This window comes from Anabrus simplex, chromosome 3 (genome assembly GCF_040414725.1).
Source record: "Anabrus simplex isolate iqAnaSimp1 chromosome 3, ASM4041472v1, whole genome shotgun sequence".
NCBI lineage: Eukaryota > Metazoa > Arthropoda > Insecta > Orthoptera > Tettigoniidae > Anabrus > Anabrus simplex.
Window position 1 is genome coordinate 426731746 of NC_090267.1, and position 25623 is coordinate 426757368.

The 25623-nt window shown below is 37.7% G+C and overlaps 1 protein-coding gene across 2 annotated transcripts in view; it reads left to right on the forward strand.

The window, feature by feature from the left end:
• LOC136866451 (NEDD8 ultimate buster 1) overlaps positions 1–25623 on the forward strand; it is a 121111-nt gene that overhangs the window by 86511 nt on the left and 8977 nt on the right. Inside the window, exons 10-11 of one of the 2 annotated variants that reach the window (XM_067143407.2) lie at positions 19096–19228; positions 23712–23747. In XM_067143407.2, coding sequence (XP_066999508.1) covers positions 19096–19228; positions 23712–23747 — 169 coding nt within the window. The remainder of the gene's footprint in view (positions 1–19095; positions 19229–23711; positions 23748–25623) is intronic. The other variant, XM_067143408.2, reaches the window with a different exon arrangement.

The window sequence follows — 25623 nt, forward strand, 5'->3', positions numbered from 1 at the left end:
CATGATGGCTACACGTTAGCGGGAAAGATGTTCCACTCCAACGAAGCTGAAATAACACCAGATCACTTTCAAAACACGCAAAATGGAGTGGTATATCTGTCGTACAGAACTTCTTTGAGCATTTCCACGCAATATCAAAGCTTGACTCGGGTTCATTTGTGAGATTCACAATTAAGTATTTTTTATTTTCCACCTTGTCGATACATTAATTGCTTAAGGCAACTTATTGATTAAAAGTGGTACATGTTTCGTATATTATTAACATCTTCAGCCACAAAACACTGTTTAGATGAAAAATTCATATATTGACAAAGTATCAATGCTTGAGAGGAAGTGTCCTTAAAATTAACATAAAGATGTTAATAATGTATGAAACATGTACCACTTTTAACCAATAAGTTGCCTTAAACAATTAATGTATCGACAGGGTGGAAAATAAAAAATACTTAGTTGTGAATCTGTTAAAGTGCGATACGGACCATGAAGCTGATTTTATGTAATTCATTTGTGAGATCGGTGAAGTACACACTGCACCAAAACTTATATATACGGGTTTGGTGGACGAGGCACGGCGTTCAATAACGTATATATACGGGTTTGGCAGTGAATGGGTTAAACTGATGCTACGTACGTGGCATGCTTCTCCTGTGTGGCGGGAACATAGTTGCCAACTATCTAGGCAACTTCCTAATTTCTGTAAGGATTGGGATCACTGTTCCAACCTTGATGCAAATAATACCCGCACCCCCAACTTGTGCAGGGAATTATTCACCAATATACAGTATTCCTGCACTACTGTTACTGGCAACAATATCAATGAGTGTAGCTGTGGAGCTTTTATTTGAGAGACGCTGGGTTCGAACCCCCTTGTCAGCAGCCCTGAAGATAGTTTTCCATGGTTTCCCTTTTTCACACCAGGCAAATGTACCTTAATTGAGGCGACGGTCACTTCCTTCCTTGACTTAGCCCTTCCCTTTCCCTTCATCATCGTAAGACCTGTTTGTGTCAGTGCAAAGTAAAACAGATAGTAAAAGAACGAAAAAGAGTGTCACTTAGTACAAAGTTCCCATGACTGCACCTTTGCTAACACTATCGTTTTACACAAACTCTACCCAGTTGTCCAACTATAACTCTAGCCACATGATTACATACTGTCAAATGGGATAAAACCAGTAACTCTCCAAAGGTATCTTTGATTTTATTCTTTGTTATCAAAATATCATATATGCACAAATAGTTGCCTCATACTTTTCCAAAATCTGACTGTGAAAAGTTGAAGTGGTCTATAGAGAGAGTTGCTGCCGTACAACCAGATGGTCCAAGTTCATTTCCTAGCCGAATTTTATCTCGGCCATTGTTACAATGATCATGACATACAAAAATCTAAAAGTTGGTATTTTTGTGCCCACTGTGCACCACAAGCAAGAAGCGTGCCATGTCTACATGTCATGTCTGTGTGGGGTCGGTTTAAATTGTGTCACATGTTAGAGTGGCTTTTTATGGGTTGTTCACAACTAAAGAAAACCTCCATGATATTGAAGAAGCCGAGCAATCAATAATCACACTGTAGTAAGAAAGTACGATGTGGATGAGAGTTCTATACAGAATTGGAGGAAAGGTAAAGCTTATTTTGAACAGACAAACAGTAGCTGGCAGGCATTTTGCAGACAAAAAGCAAAGTTTTCAGAAATTGAAAACAGGACATGCAGGTTTTCTTCATCTTCATTTCCTGTTTCCATATGTGAATAAGTGACAAAAATGAAACATTTTGGATTTGTGCATTCACAAGCGAAATGTGCCGGCTGAGAGCTATAGCAATAGCAAGCGTTAAAAATTATAGGTTATAGAGCTAGCCACGAATAATTCAGGTGTGCTTTTGAACAAAATAACTCCTTGTGCGATATTTCACAGCCAATTGTGAAGAAAAGATTGTGTATTTCCACAGATTTGTTATTGGTTTGCACTAGAAAAATTCGTATTTACTCTCACACATTGCTAATGTAGACCAGACATCAGTTTATTTTGAAATGCTGCTTGGCTGTACTAATGAAGATAATGGAATGTGTTAGCTAATGATTTTATAATCTATTGTAGGTACTGTAGTATTTTGTGGTTTACAAAACAGTATAAAAACAAAGCTATTCAAATAAGTAGAAGTCCGCTATAGCGAGTACGGCATATAGCAAGAACTCCGTTATAACGACAGCTTTTTTCTGTCCCTTGAAAATTCCTGTATTAAACTGTATATTATCCTTCGGTTACAGCAAAAACCCTACTACTGATGCATCCGTTATTACGAGCGATTATGCGTGCGTAAATTTTTTCCATTATCAGTATTTATGCACTCCAGCGATTATATTGAATGTGATCGATCATCTTTGGTATAGATTTTTCACTATGTGCACTAGCCAAACCCACTCGTCGACTTTCGTACTTGAAGGCGATATTAGAGTCGATTAGTAATACTCATAGCTAATGATTATAATCTACTAGCAGTTACCCGCGGCTTCCCTCGCGTGTATTTCGTAAAAATAATAAAAGTTATCTTTCCTCAATACTGTACTAAGACATTATCTGAAAATCCCCAAAGTGTAAACATTCACCGACAAATTGAGTTCCATTTACCCCGGAAACTTTTTGTAAACCATGTTTGTGTTATTGCCTTTTGGGGCTACGATGACCATGCAACATAGAACTGTACATATGAGAAACAGTCTTCTCTCAAATCGAAAGAAAAAAAAAAAAAAAAAACCTGTTTATTTTTAAGGAGATTCCAAATATCTATCTCCACGTTGTATCATTTTCAGTTTTTGAGATAGGCTATAAGAATCCCCATAAAAAGAATTTAACCCTTTTATCAGTCCTTCCCATCTTTTGAAAACAAAAAGAAATACATGTTCCTTTATTTTTAAAGAAGATTCCAAATACTAATTTTTGCTTCTGTTATGTCATCAGTTAGTGAGATATAACCATACTCATTAAAAATTATCCGCTTCTTTTCACCCCCGTTAAGTGCCTTTTCCGAAAACAAAAAGTACGTGCTCCTGTATTTTTAAAGGACTTTCCAAATACCAAGTTTCATGTCTGTAACATGTGAAGTTTTTGACATATACTGTAGATATACCAGTACTCATTTTTAAAATTCACCCACTTTCTCAATTCTTTTCAAACCCTTAAGTGGATTTTGAGAAAAAAGTATGTGTTTCTTTATTTTTAAAGGAGATTCAAAATACAGTACCAACTTTCACGCCTGTAAAATCTTATGTTTTTGAGATATAAGTATCTTCATAAAATGAATTCAACTTCTTTTCCCCCTCTTTTCCTCCCCGTCTCCCTTTAATTGGACTTTCCGAAAACAAAAAATATGTGTTTCTTTATTTTTAAAGGAGATTCAAAATACCAACTTTCACGTCTGTAACATCTTCAGTTTCTGATATATGTATCCTCTTAAACAAAATTCAACTCCTTCTTTACTTATTTTCACACACACACACACACCCCAAGTTGATTTTACGAAATCATTTTTAAAGGAAATTCCAAATACCAAGTTTCATGTCTGTAACATCGTCAGTTTGTGAGATATAAGTATCGTCATAAAAGCTAATCAGCCAATTTTCCCAATTTTCACCCCCCCTTTAATGGGATTTCGCGAAAACAAAAAACATGTGTTTCCTTATTTTTAAAGGAGATTCCAAATACCAAGTTTTACGTCTGTAAACTTTTAAGTTTTTGAGATACAAATATCCTCACTTTAAAATTTCACCTCCCCCCCCTTTCACCCCCTTAGCAACAAAAAAATATGTGCTTATTTTTAAAAGAGATTCTAAATACCGATATTTACATCTATAAACTTTTAAAGTTTTGAGATATAGATACACTAATTTTTAAAATTCACCCCCATTTTCACCCCCTTAGCAACGGAATATCCAAAAATCCTCCCTTAGTGAGCACCTACGTTGTAATATAAATGTATCCTCAAAATTTCATTTCTGTATGTCCAGTAGTTTTGGCTCGGTGATGATGAATCAGTCAGTCAGGACAAGTTATTTTATTTATATAGATTGTAGGTACTGTAGTATTTTATGGTTTACAAAACAGTACGAGTATTAGTAATACTCATCGACTGGTGCTCTATAAATTCACAACTAAGTATTTTTTATTTTCCACCTTGTCGATACATTAATTGCTTAAGGCAACTTATTGGTTAAAAGTGGTACATGTTTCATTTATTATTAACATCTTCAGCCGCATAACACTGTTTAGATGAAAAATTCATATATTGACAAAGTATCAAGCACAACGGAATAAATACTGCAAGTTTAATCCTTTAACTTTCACTCATTTCATTTGAAACTCCAATAAATACACTAACAGTATTTGTAAAATTAAAAAACAAACGAGAATTGGCCAAATCTTTCAATTTAATTGGTATACGACTTGGACATCGATATTATGTCGCTTATGTCTAGTCCATTAATGATACGTTTTAATTGTTTAATTGTGTTTTGTTTTTTTTTGTTTACTTTTTGAGTAGTGATGACATTTTATCTGCCGGGCTGAGTGGCTCAGACGGTTGTGGCGCTGGCCTTCTGACCCCAACTTGGCAGGTTCGATCCTGGCTCAGTCCGGTGATATTTGAAGGTGCTCAAATATGTCAGCCTCGTGTCGGTAGATTTACTGGCATGTAAAAGAACTCCTGCGGGACAAAATTCCGGCACCTCGGCGTCTCCGAAAACCGTAAAAGTAGTTAGTGGGACGTAAAGCAAGTAGCATTATTATTATTACATTTTATCAGTATTATGTAATTAACGTCTAGTCCATTAATGATACAATTTTACTTGTTTACTTTTTAAGCAGTGACAAAAAAATTTATTGTGTAAAACATTTTCAATGAACAAAATTATTATAAATAAGGTTTAATGTATGACTCAACCTTGAGAGAATCATATAAAAGATGGCTGAAGATGCTTGATACAGCGAGTGAAACATGTCCCAATTAACGTTGGTATTGTAATATCCCTTTAGAGACACTAAACATTTTATGTATTGAATTGAGTGGATAATAAAAATAAGAATTTGTAAATACTGTGTGTGCATTTTACGTCGTGTATGCACAGGTACAATGTAAGATATAAGGCAAATTCTTTCATATGACAATACCAGACAGCTTGCGGTTTTCAGCGAGAAAGTCGATAGTGCTGTTACCTACATGGCTTGGTGTGACCAACTCTTCAATAACATATTGCCACCTGTATGATTCTCGGCACACTGGCGCGTTGTTTATAATGCATCAGTATTTGTCACTAAATAATCTTACACTGCAGTTATATTCCAAGAAAAGTGTTATGCGCTGAACAAATTGCCCAGCAAGATAATGGCATGGGAACTGATAAGGACCGCATGTGTTAAAAAAAAAAGTAATGACCTCGCATCTGTGTTGAGGTTACATTCTATGCTCCTTATATTAAGAACTCATTCAAATACTCTTAATGAAATGTTGGTGGGGCGTACAACTAATAATATTAACAAATATGGAACTCTAGTACACTCAAACTTGAGGGTCCACAATGTTAAACAGTATCATAAATTTCACAATCGAAAAGTTGGGGGCCTGTAGGATAATAGTTATCGCGGTAGTCTTGAAATTGAAGGCCATGAGTTTCAAATCCGGTCAGATTTGGTTACTGTAAGATAATAATAATAATAATAATAATAATAATAATAATAATAATAATAATAATAATAATAACAATAATAATATTTTTCTTTACGTCCCGCTAACTACTTTTACACTTTTCGGAGACGCCGAGGTGCCGGAATTTAGTCACACAGGAATTCTTTTACGTGCCAGTAGGCTAAAGCTACTTACAGGAGGCTGGCTTATTTCAGCACCTTCAAATACCACTGGACTGAGCCAGGATCGAACCTGCCAAATTCGGATCAGGCCAAGGCCTCAACCGTCTGAGCCACTTAGCCTGGGGTAAGAAAATTATTTCAGTGTATTATTGGCATAGGCTTGAGCACCACTCCAACTAATTTAATACGTGTGTATGGTAATTCTTCATGCATAAATTTGTGAAAAAGACTTTAAGTCATTCTGAACCCTTCTTTCTTGTCAGGTACATTGTAGTTCACTCACATACCGTATTTCACGGCATAATAGTCGCACTTTTTATACCGAAATTTTCGAAAAAAAATTGTAGGGTGCGACCATTATACGATGAATATTTAATACCAGTATTTGTATTACTCAAAAATTGTATTTATAACTAAACTGTATTTGATACAAATTTAAGATGCACGTAATACTCGCGTTTATACATCAAAATAATTAAAATAGTCTAAAACAAAATTCATAATTTTTCGCAACAAATCGGCGAACGTTTTTCCAACCTGAAAATAAAAATGAACGTATTAAGTTAATTTCTCATTAATTTGAGTATTAAAGTTAAAATATTACACTTGCAAAAAATTATCGCTTTGTTGTGAAATGCGGACTTACCGGTACGCAATTTATTCCAAATCTTCGGTGTCGCTATCGCAGGTTTCGCTATCTGATGCGCCGTCCGCGCCTCTGTTAATACCAGTATCAGATTCTTCGTCTCCCTGCCACACTGCGTCATCTTCGGAACCGTCTAGTGCATTCGAAATCCCAGTCCTTTTGAAGCTCTTGGAGACTAGTTCAGGTGGTATAAGATCCCAACTCTTCTTCACCCACGAGCATAACAAGTCCAAGGGTGGACGCCTGATATTTCCGGCGGGCGTCAATTGCTGATCGCCGCTCATCATCCACTCGTTGTAAAATCGACGTAAGTGGTCTTTAAAGGGTTTATTAACACATACGTCTAGTGGCTGCAAAGCAGATGTTAGGCCACCAGGAATGACTATCTGTCGTGTCTTATTTGTAGTGAGAATTTGCTTCACTTCGTTCACTAGGTGACCTCGGAAACTATCTAAAACAAGCAGAGCTGGTTGTTTTAGTAGTGCACCAGGTCTTCTATTCCACACAGTTTTAACCCAGTCCAGCATGAGTTCTACGTCCATCCAACCCTTTGGTTGCACTCGTACATGAATTCCACGGGGAAACTGTATATTCTTAGGCATCGTTTTCCTCTTGAAAATGATGTAAGGCGGCAACTTTCTCCCGTCAGCTGTAATGGCTAGCATTGCCGTGCATCGCAACTTCTCACTACCGCTGGTTTTCATTAATACACTCCGTGATCCTTTTAGCGCAATAGTGCTGTTGCGAGGCATATCAAAAAAAGATTGGAGTCTGATCGGCATTACCGATTTGAGAAAGCAAGTACGAAGTTTCCTTGCGCAAACGTATGGGAAATCGGTGAAAATTTACAATCTTGTCCGTGTAATCAGCAGGCAACTTTTGGCTTAGTGTTGTTCTCCTTCGCACTGACAGATTGTGTCGTCGCATGAACCCCTTAATCCACCCACGAGTCGCCTTAAACTGAGTTACCGGTATGTTGTGTTTGCGTGCTACCTCCTGTCCCTTAATTTGTAACATTTCATACGATACACTGCAGCCATTGTTACGTATTTCACTGACGTACCTAAACACTTCTTCGTCAATTATAGGAAACTACCTCCAAACGCGCGTCTAGAAGGGTTTGTGCTTTTTAGCTTGTTTTTTACTTTCCGCCAGTCACGCACCAACTTTTCACTCACAGAAAATTTTCTTTCTGCAGCTCTGTTCCCGTGCTGTTCAGCGAAGGCAATTACGCTTAGATTCAAGCCCGCAGAATAGTTTCTATATTTACCCATAATCGCTTATAAATGCTTCACACGTTAATGTTTTGCGATATAAATGACTTTCCGTAATTGTTCCCTATTAAAACAAATTATTTCTGCAAACACCCAAAACACAAATTAAAAACTTAAATTCTCACGCACACATGTCTACAGTAATCACGTAAATCTGAAACAAATAAATGCATCTGTGATCTGTCCATTCCAGAGCAGCCAATACTGTTAGGCAGCAAGGAAGCATGCAACAATTTATCAGTTTAGCTCGTTGGTTGCGACACACTACTGCGCTTGCGCAAAGCTCGCAAACCGGAGCTCTAGCTAGCGCGGTGTAGATCTACTGTATAGTAGACTGTATTCCGAGACGTCAGTAACAAACATTCATTTTTTTCAATTTCTTTTAAACATACGGTAATTAGGTTAATATTTCTTCCCAGTTATTGATGATTTTACATTACATTACTGACGAGTTTATAAAACTTTAATAGCATTGGATAATAATTATCTTGACTGCTTGGATAAAAGTTTTCATCCCATGCCCGGACACTTATGACGTAGTAGTAAGATAAGAGTCTAGCGATGACAACCGAGACATCGTAAATAATTCGGCTGAATAATTCCGTGGAAATCTGCGTTATCGTCTTGGATTTCACTTCGTGCGCAATAATACAGGAGCCGGCCCCATGGTGTAGGGGTAGCGTGCTTGCCTCTTACACGGAGGCCTCGGGTTCAATTCACGGCCGGGTCAGGGAATTTTAGCTGTATCTGAGGGCTGGTTCGAGGTCCATTCAACCTACCTAGCCGGTATTTCCTGGCGACGTTGCCGATAAGCGATAACTTACAGCCTTACGTATTTCAAATGGGAACTTATAATATGTAGGTGGTGAATAAATAGTACACTGTCTCGCGACCACGTTGTCAAACTGCCGATAGTCTACCGGTAAGCCATGCGTCGTACATATACCGGTATTATTTATTTATGCGTTGTGCAACATGTCGCAAACGTGACTGTGTTGCCAAATTGCCCATAAACCATACACGTATTTAAATTGCGCATTCATGTGCAACTTACGTTGCAGTTCCATTTACCTTTTAACCAGATTAGTGAACAAAATTTGGACGTGCGACGATTATGTAATTAAAGGTTTAAAGTCCGATTTTTGTATTGAAAATAAAGGATGCGACGATTACGCGGTGGCGACGATTATGCCGTGAAATACGGTAACCCCAATATGTATTATATACAGGGTCCGCCAGAAAAATGTATACACTCTTTACGGAAGAAAAACTATTTATTGTGTGTTTTATTACATTTAAATTTTGATTACACATGTAGTACTGTCTTCAGTTAAACATATTGTTACATGAGATATTCAAAATGTTCACCATTGGCTGCCAGACACAGAGCAGAACGACAAGCTGTCGCTGCAACTACGTCCGGCAATGTTTTAATGGGAATCTCTGCACATGCCGCCATAATCTCCTGGCGAAGGGCCTCCATCGTGCGTGGCTTACGTCGATAGACTTGATTTTTCACGGTTTCCCACAAGTAAAATTCCATAGTGGTAAGATCTGGCAACCGTTGGGAGAACTCAATGGGCCCTCGTCGGCCAATCCAATGTCCCAGCAGATTGACATCCAGGAAAGCTCGTACTGCTTCATGGTAGTGTGGTGGCGCCCCGTCCTGTTGGTAGAAGACTTCATCATCGGCTCCATAAAGCGCACGTACAACTGGTAAAATTAATGTGCGTAACATTTCCAAGTACACTGCTTCAGTGACGGTACCATCAAAGAAAAAGTGTCCTAGTAAGCCCCTCGACGACAGTCCACACCAGACATTAACCCCTGGTAGATTGACTACCTTGTCCACATGAACATGCGGATTTTCCGGAGCCCAGTAGACACAGTTATGTCGATTCACTGTTTCATTAAGTTTAAACCGGGCTTCATCAGACCACACTAACTTCATCAGAAATTGTTCATCTTGGCTGATACCATTCACAAAATTGCATTCGACGATTGGGATCGTCCTTATTAAGCGCATGCAGTAATCGTGGGATGTAAACTTTCCACTTAGCTGTTTTCAAAATTCTTCGTACACTTATACTGCTAATCCCCACTTCCCGTGCACATTGCATAGCAGACTTCTGTGGAGAATTAGCAAAACTTTCCAACACGTGAGCCGACGAAGCAGGACTGGTAGCTGTGCGCGTTCCTCCCAATCTTCCTTTGTGAATATCACAAATCGTTCCATGTGTCTCAAATTTCCCAGTAATGCGTTTAATTGTTAGACATGTTGACGGTTCCGTTTCAAACACCCTCCTCCACTGACGTTGCACTTCAACGGCATTATAAAACCTGATAAATCACTTCAGAATGTACTTTCGTTGCTCGAACGTCAAGCGTGCTCCAGCCATTTCGTTTTCCCACTATCGTGATGCAAGTACCGACATCCGTTGAGCGAAAGACCATACTACAACATTTAAAAACAATGATAATAGTTGACAATATCCATATCCCGATATCGTCTAACAAAGACTGTATACATTTTTTCTGGCGGACTCTGTATATACAGATGATGTATTTCTGTCTTCATTTTGCAAGCTGTCCACTTCATGGCCGTATCGATGAGTATAATCAACAAAGTAATCTAAAAAGCCACCTAATCCATACTTTATTTCTTTTGCCTTTGGCAAACTTAAAAATACAATAACAAACACAGTACATGTTTCGACCACTTAGTGGTCATCTTCAGCTGTATATAAAAAAATCTTAGATGATAACATTTAAAAGCAAGCACATTGGATCTGAAAACTATATCCCATGGGAATCCAAAATCTATTGTTCTAGATGCTTTAAATGAAATGGAAGATGGGGGGATGGGGTGGAGGTAAGGAGATTTATGTGAATGATACTTAAAGTACAGTATCGTTTACAATTGTGTTTAAAAACTTAAATGATGGAAAACATATTTTAAATATTTAAAAGCGTCTATGGTAAAATTCTTTTTGATAACATTAGGTGGCGTGAATAAAAAGTTTGTGTTTGTAATAATCTTCAGGCACTTGTGAGAAAATAATAACTTAATTAAAATTCGCGTCTGTGGTGATGTTAAACACTTTGTTTTTAATAAACATACTTTAAAATATTCTAAAGTGTCTATGGTAAGGCCATCACCATTTTATATAACAGAAGCCACCACAGGGTTTTAGGAAGTTAAACGACTAACACAGTTTCTTTTATCACATTCCGAAGAGCAATTCTCGGAAGTTAAACAGTCAACACGGCCTTTTAACCACAAGAATATCACTCAAGGAAGTTATTAAATATAAACAATAAATACCTGAAGACTGGTGCATATGACATAAACTCTCATTCAAGCACAAGTGTTTTTGAATAAGTGCCTTACCATAGACACTTTAGAATATTTTAAAGTATGTTTATTAAAAACAAAGTGTTTAACATCACCACAGACGCGAATTTTAATTAAGTTATTATTTTCTCACAAATGCCTGAAGATTATTACAAACACGAACTTTTTATTCACGCCACCTAATGTTATCAATAAGAATTTTACCATAGACGCTTTTAAATATTTTAAATATGTTTTCCATCATTTAAGTTTTTAAACACAATTGTAAACGATACTGTAGTTTTAAGTATCATTCACATAAATCTCCTTACCCCCACCCCACCCCCCCATCTTCCATTTCATTTAAAGCATCTAGAACAATAGTTTTTGGATTCCCATGGGATATAGTTTTAATATCCAATGTGCTTGCTTTTAAATGTTATCTTCTAAGATTTTTTTATATACAGCTGAAGATGACCACTAAGTGGTCGAAACATGTACTGTGTTTGTTAATGTATTTTTAAGTTTGCCAAAGGCAAAAGAAATAAAGTATCGATTAGGTGGCTTTTTAGATTAATTTGTTGATTTCTGTCTTCAGACGTAAAACAGAAAATTCAAACTACAGGAAAAGCGAGATAGCAGCATGAGAGTTTGGGAAGATCGGCCGTACAGTAGTAGTAGTAGTAGTAGTAGTAGTAGTAGTAGTAGTAGTAGTAGTAGTAGTAGTAGTAGTAGTAGTAGTAGTAGTAGTCAAAATAATGGACCAAAACTCCTGTTACTTAATTGCAGCTTCTCTTTCCTGAAATCTTAATAAATCGTGGGTGTTGTTAAGTTATTTTCCCCCACTGGCGCTTTGACTGAATGGTTAGTGCTTCATGGTCCTTCTTTAATTTTTATATCATCTTCATTCTTCAGAGTGTTGGACCTCTTCCATTTCCCTTCTGATTAAATAGAGGATGGTTGGCCAGTTGTACTACCTCTTAAAACAGTAATCACCACAACAGAATGGTCAGTGTACTGGCCTTCAGTTCAGAGGGCCCTGGTACGATTTCTGGCTGAATCGGATATTTTAATCACGTTTGTTAATTCCTATAAGTCGGGGGCTACGGGTTTGTGTTTGTATTCATACGCATCTTCAAATATATACAACACATCACACGATATACAGTTAGAAACACACAGTAGTGAATATATATCCTTCCACATATAATTGCTGTTAGGAAAGGCACCCGGCCACAAAACTAGGCTAAGTCCATAAAAAGTGCTGCACCAGGTAATAATGAAAAAGGCTAGAAAGAAGAGGAGAGAGTAGTTGTTAAATATTCCTCCCATAGGCTTTGTGGATTCTCAGACAAATTCTGCTTTTAATTTTTAAGACATAGCGAAAGGCACGGCTATCATAATGCTTGTTTGGAGGTTTATGAAGGAGGCATTTCATATTTTAAAATGATTGTCAATTATTTTAACAAAAATATTTCCAATGAGTATAGATGCATTCCTCTCAACTGTAGCATAGACAAGTATGCAGTTCAGACCAACACGCTAGATGTCACCACCACCACTGTTTGCACTCCACTCATTGCTGTTGAGATAGAGCTGTCCAGTATTGGTGTATTAAAGTATTTGATATAGGCTATCTACCATTTCTAAAGATGTGATAAGAATATTAGAAGGAGAGAACAAATATGAAAACTTTTCCACTGGGGCTTATTAAATAAAAATAGTGTATTAAAAGGTGTGTAAAACACCTGATAACACATATAAAAACGTTTGCAGTGGGGCCCCATAAAAGTATCAGCGCATTATTGCAGATCTCACACTTTCTAGAACAAATGTCAGCTGAAGCCTTATATTTCAGATCAGTGGGATCATTGTTTTCTGGCCACACTCTTCGACCATGAATTTGGAGGTTAAACTCGGCTATGTGCGAGAGAAATGACTTTGACCGTCCAAGACCAACTACGGATCGGCATCTTGAATGCGACAACACTTCGATCAATTCGATCCGAAACTCGAAGGTGCAAGTTTCAACATGTGCACCACAATTGAAAGATGTGGATGCCTATCCACTTCCTGGATATTTTCTTCATTAGTAAGTGATTTCATGACTTTTTCCGTACCTATAACGGGACTACCACAAGACAAATATGCACCACGCTAGTCTATCACGCGACAAATATTCGCTACCCTTCACTGTGTCACTCAGCACAGAATAAATTTCTGACTTCAGAATGGAATGCGAAACACAAACAGGCTTACTGGGTTATTCAGCAATATCAATGAAAACCGGAAAGCAAAACTAAACTTTCCTGAGGCTAATGGCTTGCTTCCCGAAGCTATAATTTACTCTCTAAATTTCCAGAATTTAAGGCCATTTTCCAATTTTTGCTTAACTTTCCCCGACCTGGCCCCTGTAGCGAGGGCTCTAATGTGTGTTGGAAATAACGTTCCTTTCACAAGGGATTACAAAGAACAATTTCAGGGCTGGGAAAAATGTGATCGTACTAAGCAGTAATAATGAAAAATTGTGATGTGATAAGTGAAGTATATTTGAATAGGTTTAATACGACATGAATCGGGACTTCGAATTTACGATGTGCTAAGCAAGAAATTGTCTTAATGAGGAACGCAGTACGAGGTTTCACAGTATTTTCTCACATCTGGTTAAATTTCAGAAAGGCTATTCCTGAATAATTAGTAGTGAAAAGGTTATCATTACTCTACTGGGGCTTGAAATATGTTTTTATGATACATATGAGGTTAAGTTAGGTTAGGTGTCTGAATAACAAAACTGAAAAGTTTGCCACAAAATCCACTGGAAGGATACTACTAAAATTTTTCAGAATGAAATTGAATGTACGCGTTCATGTTGTCTCGGAATTAGAAAATTAACTTACGAGTAAGGCATAGTATGGAAATCTGCAAAAAGGCAAGTTTGAACAAAAGGATTGCCGTTCTATACTTATTTTAATGTGTGTGGGTTTTTCTACCAACTTTTACAAAAATCGGATATAACAACAGTTCACTATAGCGAGTAAATTTTTCGCTGTTATGAATTCTCGCTATAACGGACTTCTACTGTACAAAAATATTTATTTTAAAATTTGCCTTTCTAAAATTGGGATGTGGGGATTATTTGGGTACATACCCTATTTTATCCCATGTTCACGAGTGATTTCAGACACACAGAGTAATTTTTTAAAGTTTTTTCTTTCTTCCTTACTGTATGAATATTTCAAGTGTTCTATGGGTGTCCAAATTATGAATTTTTAAAAAGAAAATTTTAAAAGAAATCAACAGAACTTAAGCATTGTTGACAGGCCAGTTGTTTACGATGTAACTTACTTAGATCGGTATGCAGTGGAAGGGGTGAGGAGGTACAGTCTGCGTTAGAACCAAGCATTATTGGATTATTTCCAGTATCCACATTTATGAAGCATAGACAAAATCACACAGAAATTGAGAGATGTTACGCAGGGCAGCAAGAAATTACTGTATGGTATCTTAAGAAACAAAATGAGAGACAAGTAAACACCAGATTTGTGAAGGGTGAAGGTAGCATAATTTTAACAAAGCCAGAAGAAATAAGAAATGGAGAGAGTATTTTCAGAAGCTGCTGAACATAAGAACGGATGACAGTCATTCAATGGACGACCAGGAAAGGCAATTAGTTGATGAAGAAATGGATAAAGAAATTACAATGAATGAAATTGAAATGGCAGTAAGAAAGATGAAGAATGGAAAAACTGCTGGAATAGATGAAATTTCAGTGGAGATGATAAAGGCAGCTGGAGCTGTAGGCCTGCAGTGGACATATCGGGTTCTCAGGAATGTCTGGGAGAATAAGGAGGTCCCTGAGGATTGGCAAAAAGGAATAATCATCCCAATTTTCAAGAAAGGTGATAAGAAAGTTTTGAAGAACTACAGGGGAATTATTCTAATATCCCATGTTGCTAAGATAATGGAAAAGATACTGGAAAGTAGAATAAGGTTGAGGGTTGAGAATCAGATACAGGAAAATCAGTTTGGTTTCAGAAGTGGAAGGTCAACAATAGAGCCCATTTTCATTATGAGACAACTAATAGAAAAGCATTGGAAGTAAGGAAATGATATGGTGATGACATTCATGGACATTGAAAAGGCCTATGACAGTGTCCCCAGGACGAAAGTTTGGGACAGTCTGGTGCAAAAAGGAATTGGACAGGAATTAATAAAAATGATCATGGAATTGTATAAGGAATGTTATAGTTGCTTGCAAACACAAGTTGGCAGGACAAGTTGGTTCAAAATAACTAGTGGGCTGAGACAGGGAAGTGTTCTATCACCAATCCTGTTTACAATAGTAATGGATGACATCATGAGAACAGCAAAAGCAGCATATGGAGGAAGAGAAATGAACATGATATTATTTGCAGATGATATTGTCAGTTGGGGAGAAGACGACAGGAAGGTTCAAGAACAGTTGAATGTGGTGAATAGGAAGATCAAAGAATGTGGATTGAAAATAAGTATAGAAAAGAGTAAAACTCTTGTTATGACTAGAGGGGAGAAAGAAGGGAAAGGTCAGATTAGACTTGCAGACAGGGCCCTGGAAGTAGTGGAAACGTTTAAATACCTGGGGAGTGAATTAATGGAGAATGCTCGACTGGATGCTGAGATTAGTAAAAGGATTCAAGCTGGAAGTTGTTTCTATCATAGTGTAAGAAACATGTTATGGCACAAAGATGTGCCAACGGAAGCAAAGGATACTATGTACAAGATGTATTATATACCCATAACAACTTACGGAGCAGAAACTTGGACAATGACCAAGAAGGATGAGAGTCGAATACAGGCAGCCGAAATGAAGTTCTTGAGGAGTATGATACAGAAGAGTAGAAGAGACAAAATAAGGAATGAGAAAATCCGGGAAGAAATTGGAGTGGAAAAAATGAATGATAGAATAGAGAAGAGCCGACTAAGATGGTTTGGGCACATAAAGCAAATGAGCGACGAAAGAATGCCAAAAAAGGTGATGGAAATGCAAATCCAAGGAAGGAGAGGCTGTGGACGACCACGATTGAGATGGAAGGATACCATCCAACGCAGCATTATAGAAAGAAACCTGGACTGGGACACAGTGTTGGAGGAGGAGTGGTGGAAAGACCGAAGAAAGTGGAGAGGAACCATATTTGCCCCTACCTGGCTACAGCTGGATAAAGGGAAATGATGATGATGAGACAAAATCCTAGTTCTTCGATAAACTTGACACTTACACGTATTGGTTGTCCTGAGGTAATTCTGTTAATATTCCTGAAACTTAATTCTAATTTTGATTCTATAACAGTTTTGTTGAATTAACTCTAGTAATTTTCCCATCAAAAGTATACAAACCAAATATACGTAGGTCGAGTCATAAGTCATGGCAACTATTTTTTTTCTCGCAAACAGGGGACAATTGATTCACAGTTAAGTATTTATTTATTTTCCACCTAGTCGATACAATGATTGCTTAATACAATTTTTAATGGTCAAAAGTGGTACATGTTTCGTATATTATCAACATCTTCAGCCACATAACACTGTTTAGATGAAAAATATATAAATTGACAAAGTGCGATACGGACCATGAAGCTGATTTTATGTAACAGGGGACAACACGGAAAATTGAAGATATGCATTTGGAAACATGTGTACTTGCGTATGATGCCACTAGATGGTGTATGTAAACAACAGTGTGGGTCTAAGCATACCCCACGTTCAGTGTGTGAGTGAGAGCATCAACAAAATGGGAGTCAACAAGCAGGAGCAATGATTGTATATTAAAATAGCAGTTCTCCACGGCAGAAATGCCATGCAGAGCTGCGGGAAGCATTAGGTGTGCATGCCATGCCCTGTAGAACAGTGGCGAGGTGGGTGGAGATGTTCAAACGGGTTGGAGTATCAACTACCGATTTGCCTCGCCCAGGCCGTCCAGTGTCCATGGACAAAGATGTACCTCTGGCAACACACAGTGGAAACCTTGGGTGATTATCCCTTTCAGACCTGAAAGAAAACTGGCGGTGTGAATTTTTGTTTGTATGTAAAAAACTAACTAAAATGCTCTTAAATAAATATATTTTTAGTCTATTCGACAAAATAAAAATTAATACCTGAAAAAAAGCACCCGCACAATTGTGCGTGTCAGGACTTTCTTCACTACTTACGAAAAAGAAAAATTACCTCAATGCATGTGAATATACATACGTACATGATCAAATGTTCTATTTTACAGTGGGGAATAATTTAAAAAATTAAATATTCGTTCAAACACAAGTAAATGTTACATTTTCCACATTGAGGAGGAGTTTAGCTATTACTGCCCTTTTGGCAGCAGCAGCTTGTCGTCAGACCTGAAGGAAATCTGGAGCTGTCTAAAACATCAAAAACTTACTAAAATGCTCTAAAATACATGTTTTTACAGTTTATTTTACAAAATAAGAACTATCAGCTAAAAAACAGAACCCACACAATTGTGCGTGTCAGGACTTCATTCACTACTTGTAAAAAAATAAAAAATTAAAAGAATTCAACTCAATACATGTGAATGTGCACATGCACATGATCAAATGTTCTATTTTACAGTGTGGAACTATTTTAAACAATTAAAATCTTATACATTACATTTCTCATGTAGAGTACCAGTTTTTCTTTCACAGTCCTTTTTGTGACAGCACCCAGCACTCCTGCATACATTGGCGGTAAGGAAACCTAGCCCACACATTTGTGCGTATCAACATTCAAAACCTCATGGTATTACTTACGATGTTGTAAGTTCACAATTTACGTTTGCTACACAGTCTACGCATTTCATTGATTATATTCTGATATTCAGTAAAGCTTCTAGATTAATATGAATGCAATAAATAAATACTTACTTTAGGCATTACTGCTTCCCGCCATATTCCTAATGAACTGTATTTTTAAACTATTCTTCCTGCCCCCTGGTGATCAAGTAATAAATAAAAACAGCTGAAGTACATGCTACGTGTCCCGCACAAGCGCTGCAGTCCGGTCTAGCGCCAAGAAAACGTCAAATAAGCTCAGACATAAATAAAATACGAACCCGCACAATTGTGCGCACATGGTCTGAAAGGGTTATTTCGAAGGTCTGTAACCAGTGGAGACCTGTCCTTTGTACGTCGTCTTGTGTATTTGCTGTCTGTACCATAATAAAACAAGGTTTTCCAATGGCCTGTGTTCTGTCACTTTCCTAAGAGAATTTCCTGAAGTTAGAATTTGTCTTCAAGCACATACATAAGTACATGCCCTATATTTACAAATGCATATCTTAGATTTTCCATGTTGTCTCCTGTTCGCGAGAAAAAAGTTAATTGCCATAATTTATGACTCGACCCTCGTATTATTTTTCATACATTGTGTAAAAACTGTCAAATGGGGAGTAAAGTTGAAACAATAGAAAATATTCGAGTTTCATACATACAAATGATGATGATGATGATGATGATGATGATGATGATGATTGTTGTTTTAAGGGGCCTAACATCGAAGGTCATCGGCCCACATACAGATGAATGTATGTTCTGAAAGTAAGTCTTCAACAACTTTTCTGTTCACCTCCTTGCAAACTTGTGTTTTGTTTTTTTGTTTTGTTTTTAAAGCAAACTGATTTCTTCCAGTTTCTCCAACACCATTCTTAAATGTGAGTTCAGTGTTAAAATTGCAGTGTCACTAGTGTCATGCCAAGTTTATGCTATTCAGGGTGTTCCTCTAACTCTCTGTCCTGCATCATGTATTGAAAGTGGTACTGAATTACTTCAGGAGTCTTGTCTTCCTTATTCTTTCTAGAAATCTTGTTCCTGTATGATATCAGTGACATTGAGACAGTCTCCCTTTAAGTTTTTGTATCTTTTAAAACCCTGTGATTGATAGTAGAAATTATCTTAATGATATGTTTGTATTATGTGTTCTCTAATTTGTTATTCTGGTCTCCTTATTTTGATCAGGTAATAGCAGTAGGCTTTGATCCTAGAATGGCTAAGGTAGCTCTGAAGAAACATCATGGCAATGTTGAGAAAGCTATAGAAGAACTTGTGGCATGTGGTGGTGTCATTGATGGAGAGGATTGGTCAGATAATGGTAAGTAGACCTAAGATACACAATGTTTAAATGAGTTTCATGGGCTCATTACCTCCTTAGTAGTTTTTCAGTTTTGTAAATAAATAAATAAATAAATAAATAAATCATCATAATCATCAGTTTCCCTCATCCACCTCCCACTGGATGTAGATGTTTATGGAACCTTTCCATCTTCCTCTATCCAACTAACATTGTTCCTCCTTAACTGTGTTCCAATCCAGGTTTCGTCTAATTATACTGTTCTTGATCATTTTTCAACCACCTTAGCCTGGATCTCTCTTTTGCCCTCCCTCCTTCTGTGTAGATCTCCATCATCCGTTGCGGCATCTTCCCTCTTCCATCATCTTAACGTGTCCAGACCATCTCCATTCTCCATTCTGTCATAAAGCTTTTCCACTCCAGTTTCCTTCCTTATGTCTTCATGTCTTACTCTGTCCCAGCGTTGCCAACCTCTGAGATCGTAATGATAGTACATTAACCCCGAGAAGATCGTATTTTTTCAAGAGAGGATCATATGACTTAAAATAACCATTAAAATATTTGCAGTTTAAATCTCTTTATAAGGACGTAATAGCTCACTTACGCAGCAGCTCTGACTGGTTCGATTCTTGGATAATAATATATTTCCAAAAAGTCAAGTACAGTGGAACCTTGGATTGCGAGCATAATTCGTTCCGGCAACATGCTTGTAATCCAAAGCGCTCGTATATCAAAGCAAGTTTTCCCATAACAAACAATTGAAACGCGATGATTCATCCACAACTCAGAAATATTTATTCGCATACCCTTTCTAAAACAAAATATAACGTAAAACAAATTAAAGTGCACTTTTCCTTACATTAGAATCATTGTTGGTGTGAGGGAGACGAGAGATGACATGAGAAGAGTTACTGTGTAGCACGAATTTCACTAACGGAATCACTGATAACCTTTGGCTCACTGGAATTGTTTTCTTTTCATGCAACTTTAACGAGGCACCTGTCCAATGACTTGCTTTTGCGGTTTTTTTTTTTGAGGATTTCACGAAAATGTGACATTTGCATTGTCATTGAACTGATTCATCGTTCGCACTGCTGTCTTATTCGGGTGGTGTTTTTCTACAAAATTTTGCACCATTTCCCACATTTTGCACTTCTCCCGAATCTCAGTTGAAGTGAGAGATTCCATTGACTTTCCCTCCTCCTCTTCCCCGGACGAGATCTCCATAACCTCCTCCTGTTATTCGCGATGCAGGTCCATCAGTTCATTGGTGGTCAGTTGCTGGCTATGTTCTTCCACCAGCTCTTGAATGTCCACGTCATTCACCTCCATCCCCAAAGTCTTCCCTAAGGACACAATTTAATCGACAATCGGCGGCTCATTGTCGCCAACGATACCCTCAAAGTCACGTCCACGAACACAGTCAGGCACAGCTTTCCACAAGCGGAAGTGAGAGTTCTCTTGGTGACTCCATCCCAGGCTTTATCGATGATCTTCAGGAAGTTCACGATGGGGAAATGATTTCTCCCAAACTCTCGGAGAGTAAGGTTTGTTCCTTTGGTCACTTCGAATCATCGCTGAAATAGTGCTTTGGTGTATAGCTTCTTGAAGTTCGAAATGACTTGCTGATCCATAGGCTGGAGTAGTGTTGGGAGGAAGGAACTTAACCTTAACGAACTTGAATTCCTCCAGGAAATCGTCCTCAAGGCCTCAAGGCCTGGGGGATGAGCAGGAGCATTGTCCCTAACCAGCAAGACTTTGAGCGGCAGATTATTTTCTGACAGGTATTTCTTCACTACAGGACCAAAGACCTCGTTCATCCGTTCAACAAACGAACAGGATGGGGAAAACGTAGGCACATGTGACGCTCGTATTGCGGAACCTCACTCGCTTATCAAGTTACAATTTATTTAAAATGTGTGCTCGTCTTGAAAAACACTCGTAGACCAAGTTACTCGCATTCCGAGGTTTCACTGTACCTCTGGTTCAGGTCGCAAGTAAAACTGTACGTTCCACGGATTACAGATAACACGATAGCTAGGTGTCCCACTACTACAAATCCACATTTAAACAGGTTAGGACAGAAAATAAATAGAAGTCATCGTGTTAATATGTTATGTGCAGTATCAAGGATACGAAAATAACTTTGATTTAGATTACTCAAGAATTTGGTAATTTGCAAACTTGTAGTCAACATGAGATATAAAACCACTTAAATTCCTTACCTCATAGCTGGAAATCCACATTCTTCATGATCACATTCTTTTATGGAACCTCTAAGCACATTCACAGCAGAAAGTTCTGAAGTACTGGTACTTGAGCTTGCTGGTTGATTATACAACTCTGCTTAAGTCGTCCTTCTTAGCATGTTCTCTGATGGTTAGAAATCTTTACATGTACATACCATTCACTTGAACACTCTGGCTGCCTAGCAAGCATCCATTCATCGTGGAAGGAATTAGCCTATACCTGTTTCTGACTTTAATGAGATTAATTATGCTGAATATTCTTTCACAATCAGCTTTAGATGAGGGAGTGACAAAACAGAGTGTGCAAATTTTTTAAGTGCGGGAAACTCACATTCACCAAACGTGTTTTTCACATCCTGTAACGTAGGCCAAAATTAATCTACTTCAGGGCAGGCTTTAATATCATCATTGATGTTGACGAAGTGTCATTTCTCCCCGTCATTGTCAATCTGCTGAAGGCAAATGCTGTGATCCACTGATTACAGTACAGCCGCGAGACTGTGAAGTAACTCAGAAAGGAAAGAGCCCATTCTTGGTAAATTCCCTTTGAGAATCTCATTATTCGATAAACCTCTCCATCTCTTTCAATCTTGTCTTTTATGATAGAACATAACTGGCATGAATAAAAGAAAGAAGAAAATCTACATATTTTAAAGAGAAAACAAGATAAAATTTACGATACGTCATATGATCATACAATAAGCATACGATCCCCGGGTTAGATCGTACAATAGTGCACAGCGTCGAATTATTGTACGTGTACAATCCAGATTGTATGGTTGGCAACGCTGCTCTGTCCTTTCTTGTCATTCCTATCATACTTCTTAAAAATTAAATTTCACTGACCTGGATTTTATTCTCCTCTCTGTTTGTCAGTGTCCTGGTCCCTACTGCATATGTCAGTATTGTAGTACATCTTATACATCACCTCGGTATGCTTCATTTGTATTTCCTTCCTCCACACCAGGTTTCTCTCACTCTGGTAGAATGCATTGCCTGGTTGAATCCTTCTACTGATCTCCTTGTCCAGCCCTGCATCTTGCATCAGTTTGCTTCCCAAGTATTTGAAGCTTTCCTCAATTTGAAGGTTTTGTCCCTTAATTTGTACCATTCCTTTCCCTTTTCTTCCTCATCTAGTCAAAATCATTGTCTTACCCTTTTCACACTGATTTTCATTCCATAATTTTCAATAATCTCATTCAACATGTTGAGTTGTTCTTACACCTGTACTTCCTCTCTGTTTGCTCCCCACACCACAATATCATCTGCAAACATATTTTACCTTTGTCACCTTCACAATTTCATCCATAACCATTATGGATAACAGTGGTGATAGCAAACTTCTTTGTCATAGTCCATTTTCATTCCAAAACTACTCTCGTCCCCACATGTGTTTGGACACTGCTGCAACAATTTTATTCTATTATTTATTTTCCAAATTCTTTCTGTTGCATTACTTTCCATACCTTTACTCTGGGTACACTATCATAAGCCTTTTCTAAATTACGGAATGTCATCACTCTCAATGTCTATATTCCCAATGTTTTCCTATTAACTGCCTTATAGTAAAGATGGGGTCTAGTGCTGATCTTCCATTTTGCCACATTGCTCTTCTTGTAATTGTGCTTCTGCCTTTCTTCTCATTCTCCTTTCTAGTACCCTTTCAAATATTTTTGCTATCTGAGATGATCGTGATTCCTGAATAATTATCAAATTTCTTGTCCCCCTTCTTAAATACTTCAGTCATTTGGTAGTGATTTTTCTTTCCAAATACATCTAAATAACCTATACAGCCAATATAGACAAACAGATCCTGCAACTTTTATGATTTCCACACACAGTTCATCCAATGCCTCTGCTTTTCTCACTTTCATTCTTTTGACAGCAGTTTCTACCTCTTCTGTCTCCTCATACAGTATCGTTTCATCTATACCCCTTCTCACATTCAGGAGTTCATCAACTTCCACCTTTTCTTTATCCCAATCTAATGGTGGATCTCTCATTTTTTACCTTTTCACCTGCTTTTGTAGACTCTTCCTTTTCTCTTCCTTGTTACAAATATAGCATCCTTTTACTGCAGTACTCATCCCCTTCCAACTCTCATGTAAAACTTACCCAGCTTTTCTTCACTTACTACTTTCTTGTGCATTCTTTTCATTCTCTGATATATTTTTGCATTCAATCCCCATTCCATAGTAACCATGCTTTCTTATGCTCATTCCACCGTGGGGTCTCTTTATTTTCTACTCTTTCAGATATTCTGCCACAAACACTCTCCACCTCAACTCTGGGTAAGTATTGTTTCAGTTTATATTGGAATTTTTCTTTTACCTCCAGTTAATTTCCATACTTTTATTTTCCTCACTCTTATTTCTTTCATTTTCTCTTTTTTCCTACTTTCATTTTTGCTATCACTACTCTATAGTCTCAGTCAAAGGCTACTTCTGGTAAGGCTATTACACCTGTGTCCGATTTGCTCTTTCCCCCAAGAAATACCATTTTTATTCATGTATTAGACCCCCTCGCATATTAGACCTCCCTTGGCTTTTCGAGATGAAGACAGTGAAAAAAATAAATCTCACATAGAAGAACCCCCAACGTAATTCGTCAGAGAAGAACAATGATTCCGCTTCGAAGCAGGTACAAGCCTTACTGCAGCTCTGATGACATCACACAAATTTGTGAATAGTTTCGTCCATACAACCCATGCAATGAAAACGCACCGAAGTCATGAGGTACATCTGTGACCTGTAGTTACGAAATGTCAGCCTCGGTAGCGTAGGCCTACTGCAGCTCTCATGATGTTGCACAAATAGGTGAATAGTTTCGTGTCTGACTCGCGCATTGCAAGCACACATCAGTCATGTATATATGTCTGTGTTTTGTAGTTAAGAATTTCTGCCAGCATAATGGTTAGCACAATTAGCTGCTGTTCTCGGGAGCCTGAGTTCGATTCCCGGTACTGTATTGCTAGAGATTTATGAATGGCAGGAAGGTTGATATGTGGTAAAAATGGTACATGCAACTCTCTTCCACTGGAGGCTGTCTAAAAAGAACGGTACATTTTTTGGAGAGAAGTAGGTTTAAAACGTGATAAAAACAATCCAATCATAATGATTGTTTTACTTGCCAACGTACCTCACAAATAATAATAATAATAATTTTACGTCCCCACTCAACGATTTTTCGAGACGCCAAACGAAACATACTCTGCTATGCGTTAATAAAAAAATGGAGACGACGATCGTACGAAATTAAACATTATGATAATAAAACGCATTATTGCCACACCTGTAGATATCCACTAATGGGGTAAACTTTCCTGTTATTTATTTTTAATCTTCCCGTCGTGGAACTTTTGGAGCGGGCACTTGATAACATATCTAACCTAAACAGAGCAGTCTCTTTACTCATTTACAGCAGTTTAGGTAAATCCTGATGTGATAAATGTGGAGAACAAGCATGAAATATACTTAAAAATAAGGGTTTGACTTTCAGCAGCAGCAGTTATACAAAGAACACTTCCAGTCACCATGTATTACATTCGGAAGTACAACTCATAACATATGCTAGTTATCAGCTGGTTGTTTGGCACACTTTTTACAGCATGGCTTTATTCGGAAGGAGTACCATTTGCTACACATACGCCAACTGGGAATATCAGAGACCATTTCCAGAAACCACTTGGGAATAGATTCTCACTGTTTGGACTCTAAATACTCGGGAAGGAAACTATTTTTAAAAGTTTCAAAAAAGACGGGACCTCGAATGCTCTCGATGCATGACTGATGAGATGACAGTGAAGGTGACGTCATTTGGAATGACGATGTGCCAGTAGCAGGGAAGTTGGTGACACAAGATGATAATTCAAATGAAAGCAGTAATTAGGTTTACTCAGGTTTACTGTGTGGTAGGTCTACTGCTCAACTGACAGAGACAAATGACTGGCTATTAAATACTTTTGTATCAGTATTGCATAATATCATAATACCCTTATCCCTTTTCTGTACGAGGTGAGTATGAAGTGAAATGAATCTTCGTAACAAGCTTTTACAACTGTATGCCCTTCCTGACGTCAACCTAATCAGAGGAATTAATTAGATGAAACAAACTACGTGATATGAATAACTTGCTATTTGCTTTACGTCGCACCGACACAGATAGGTC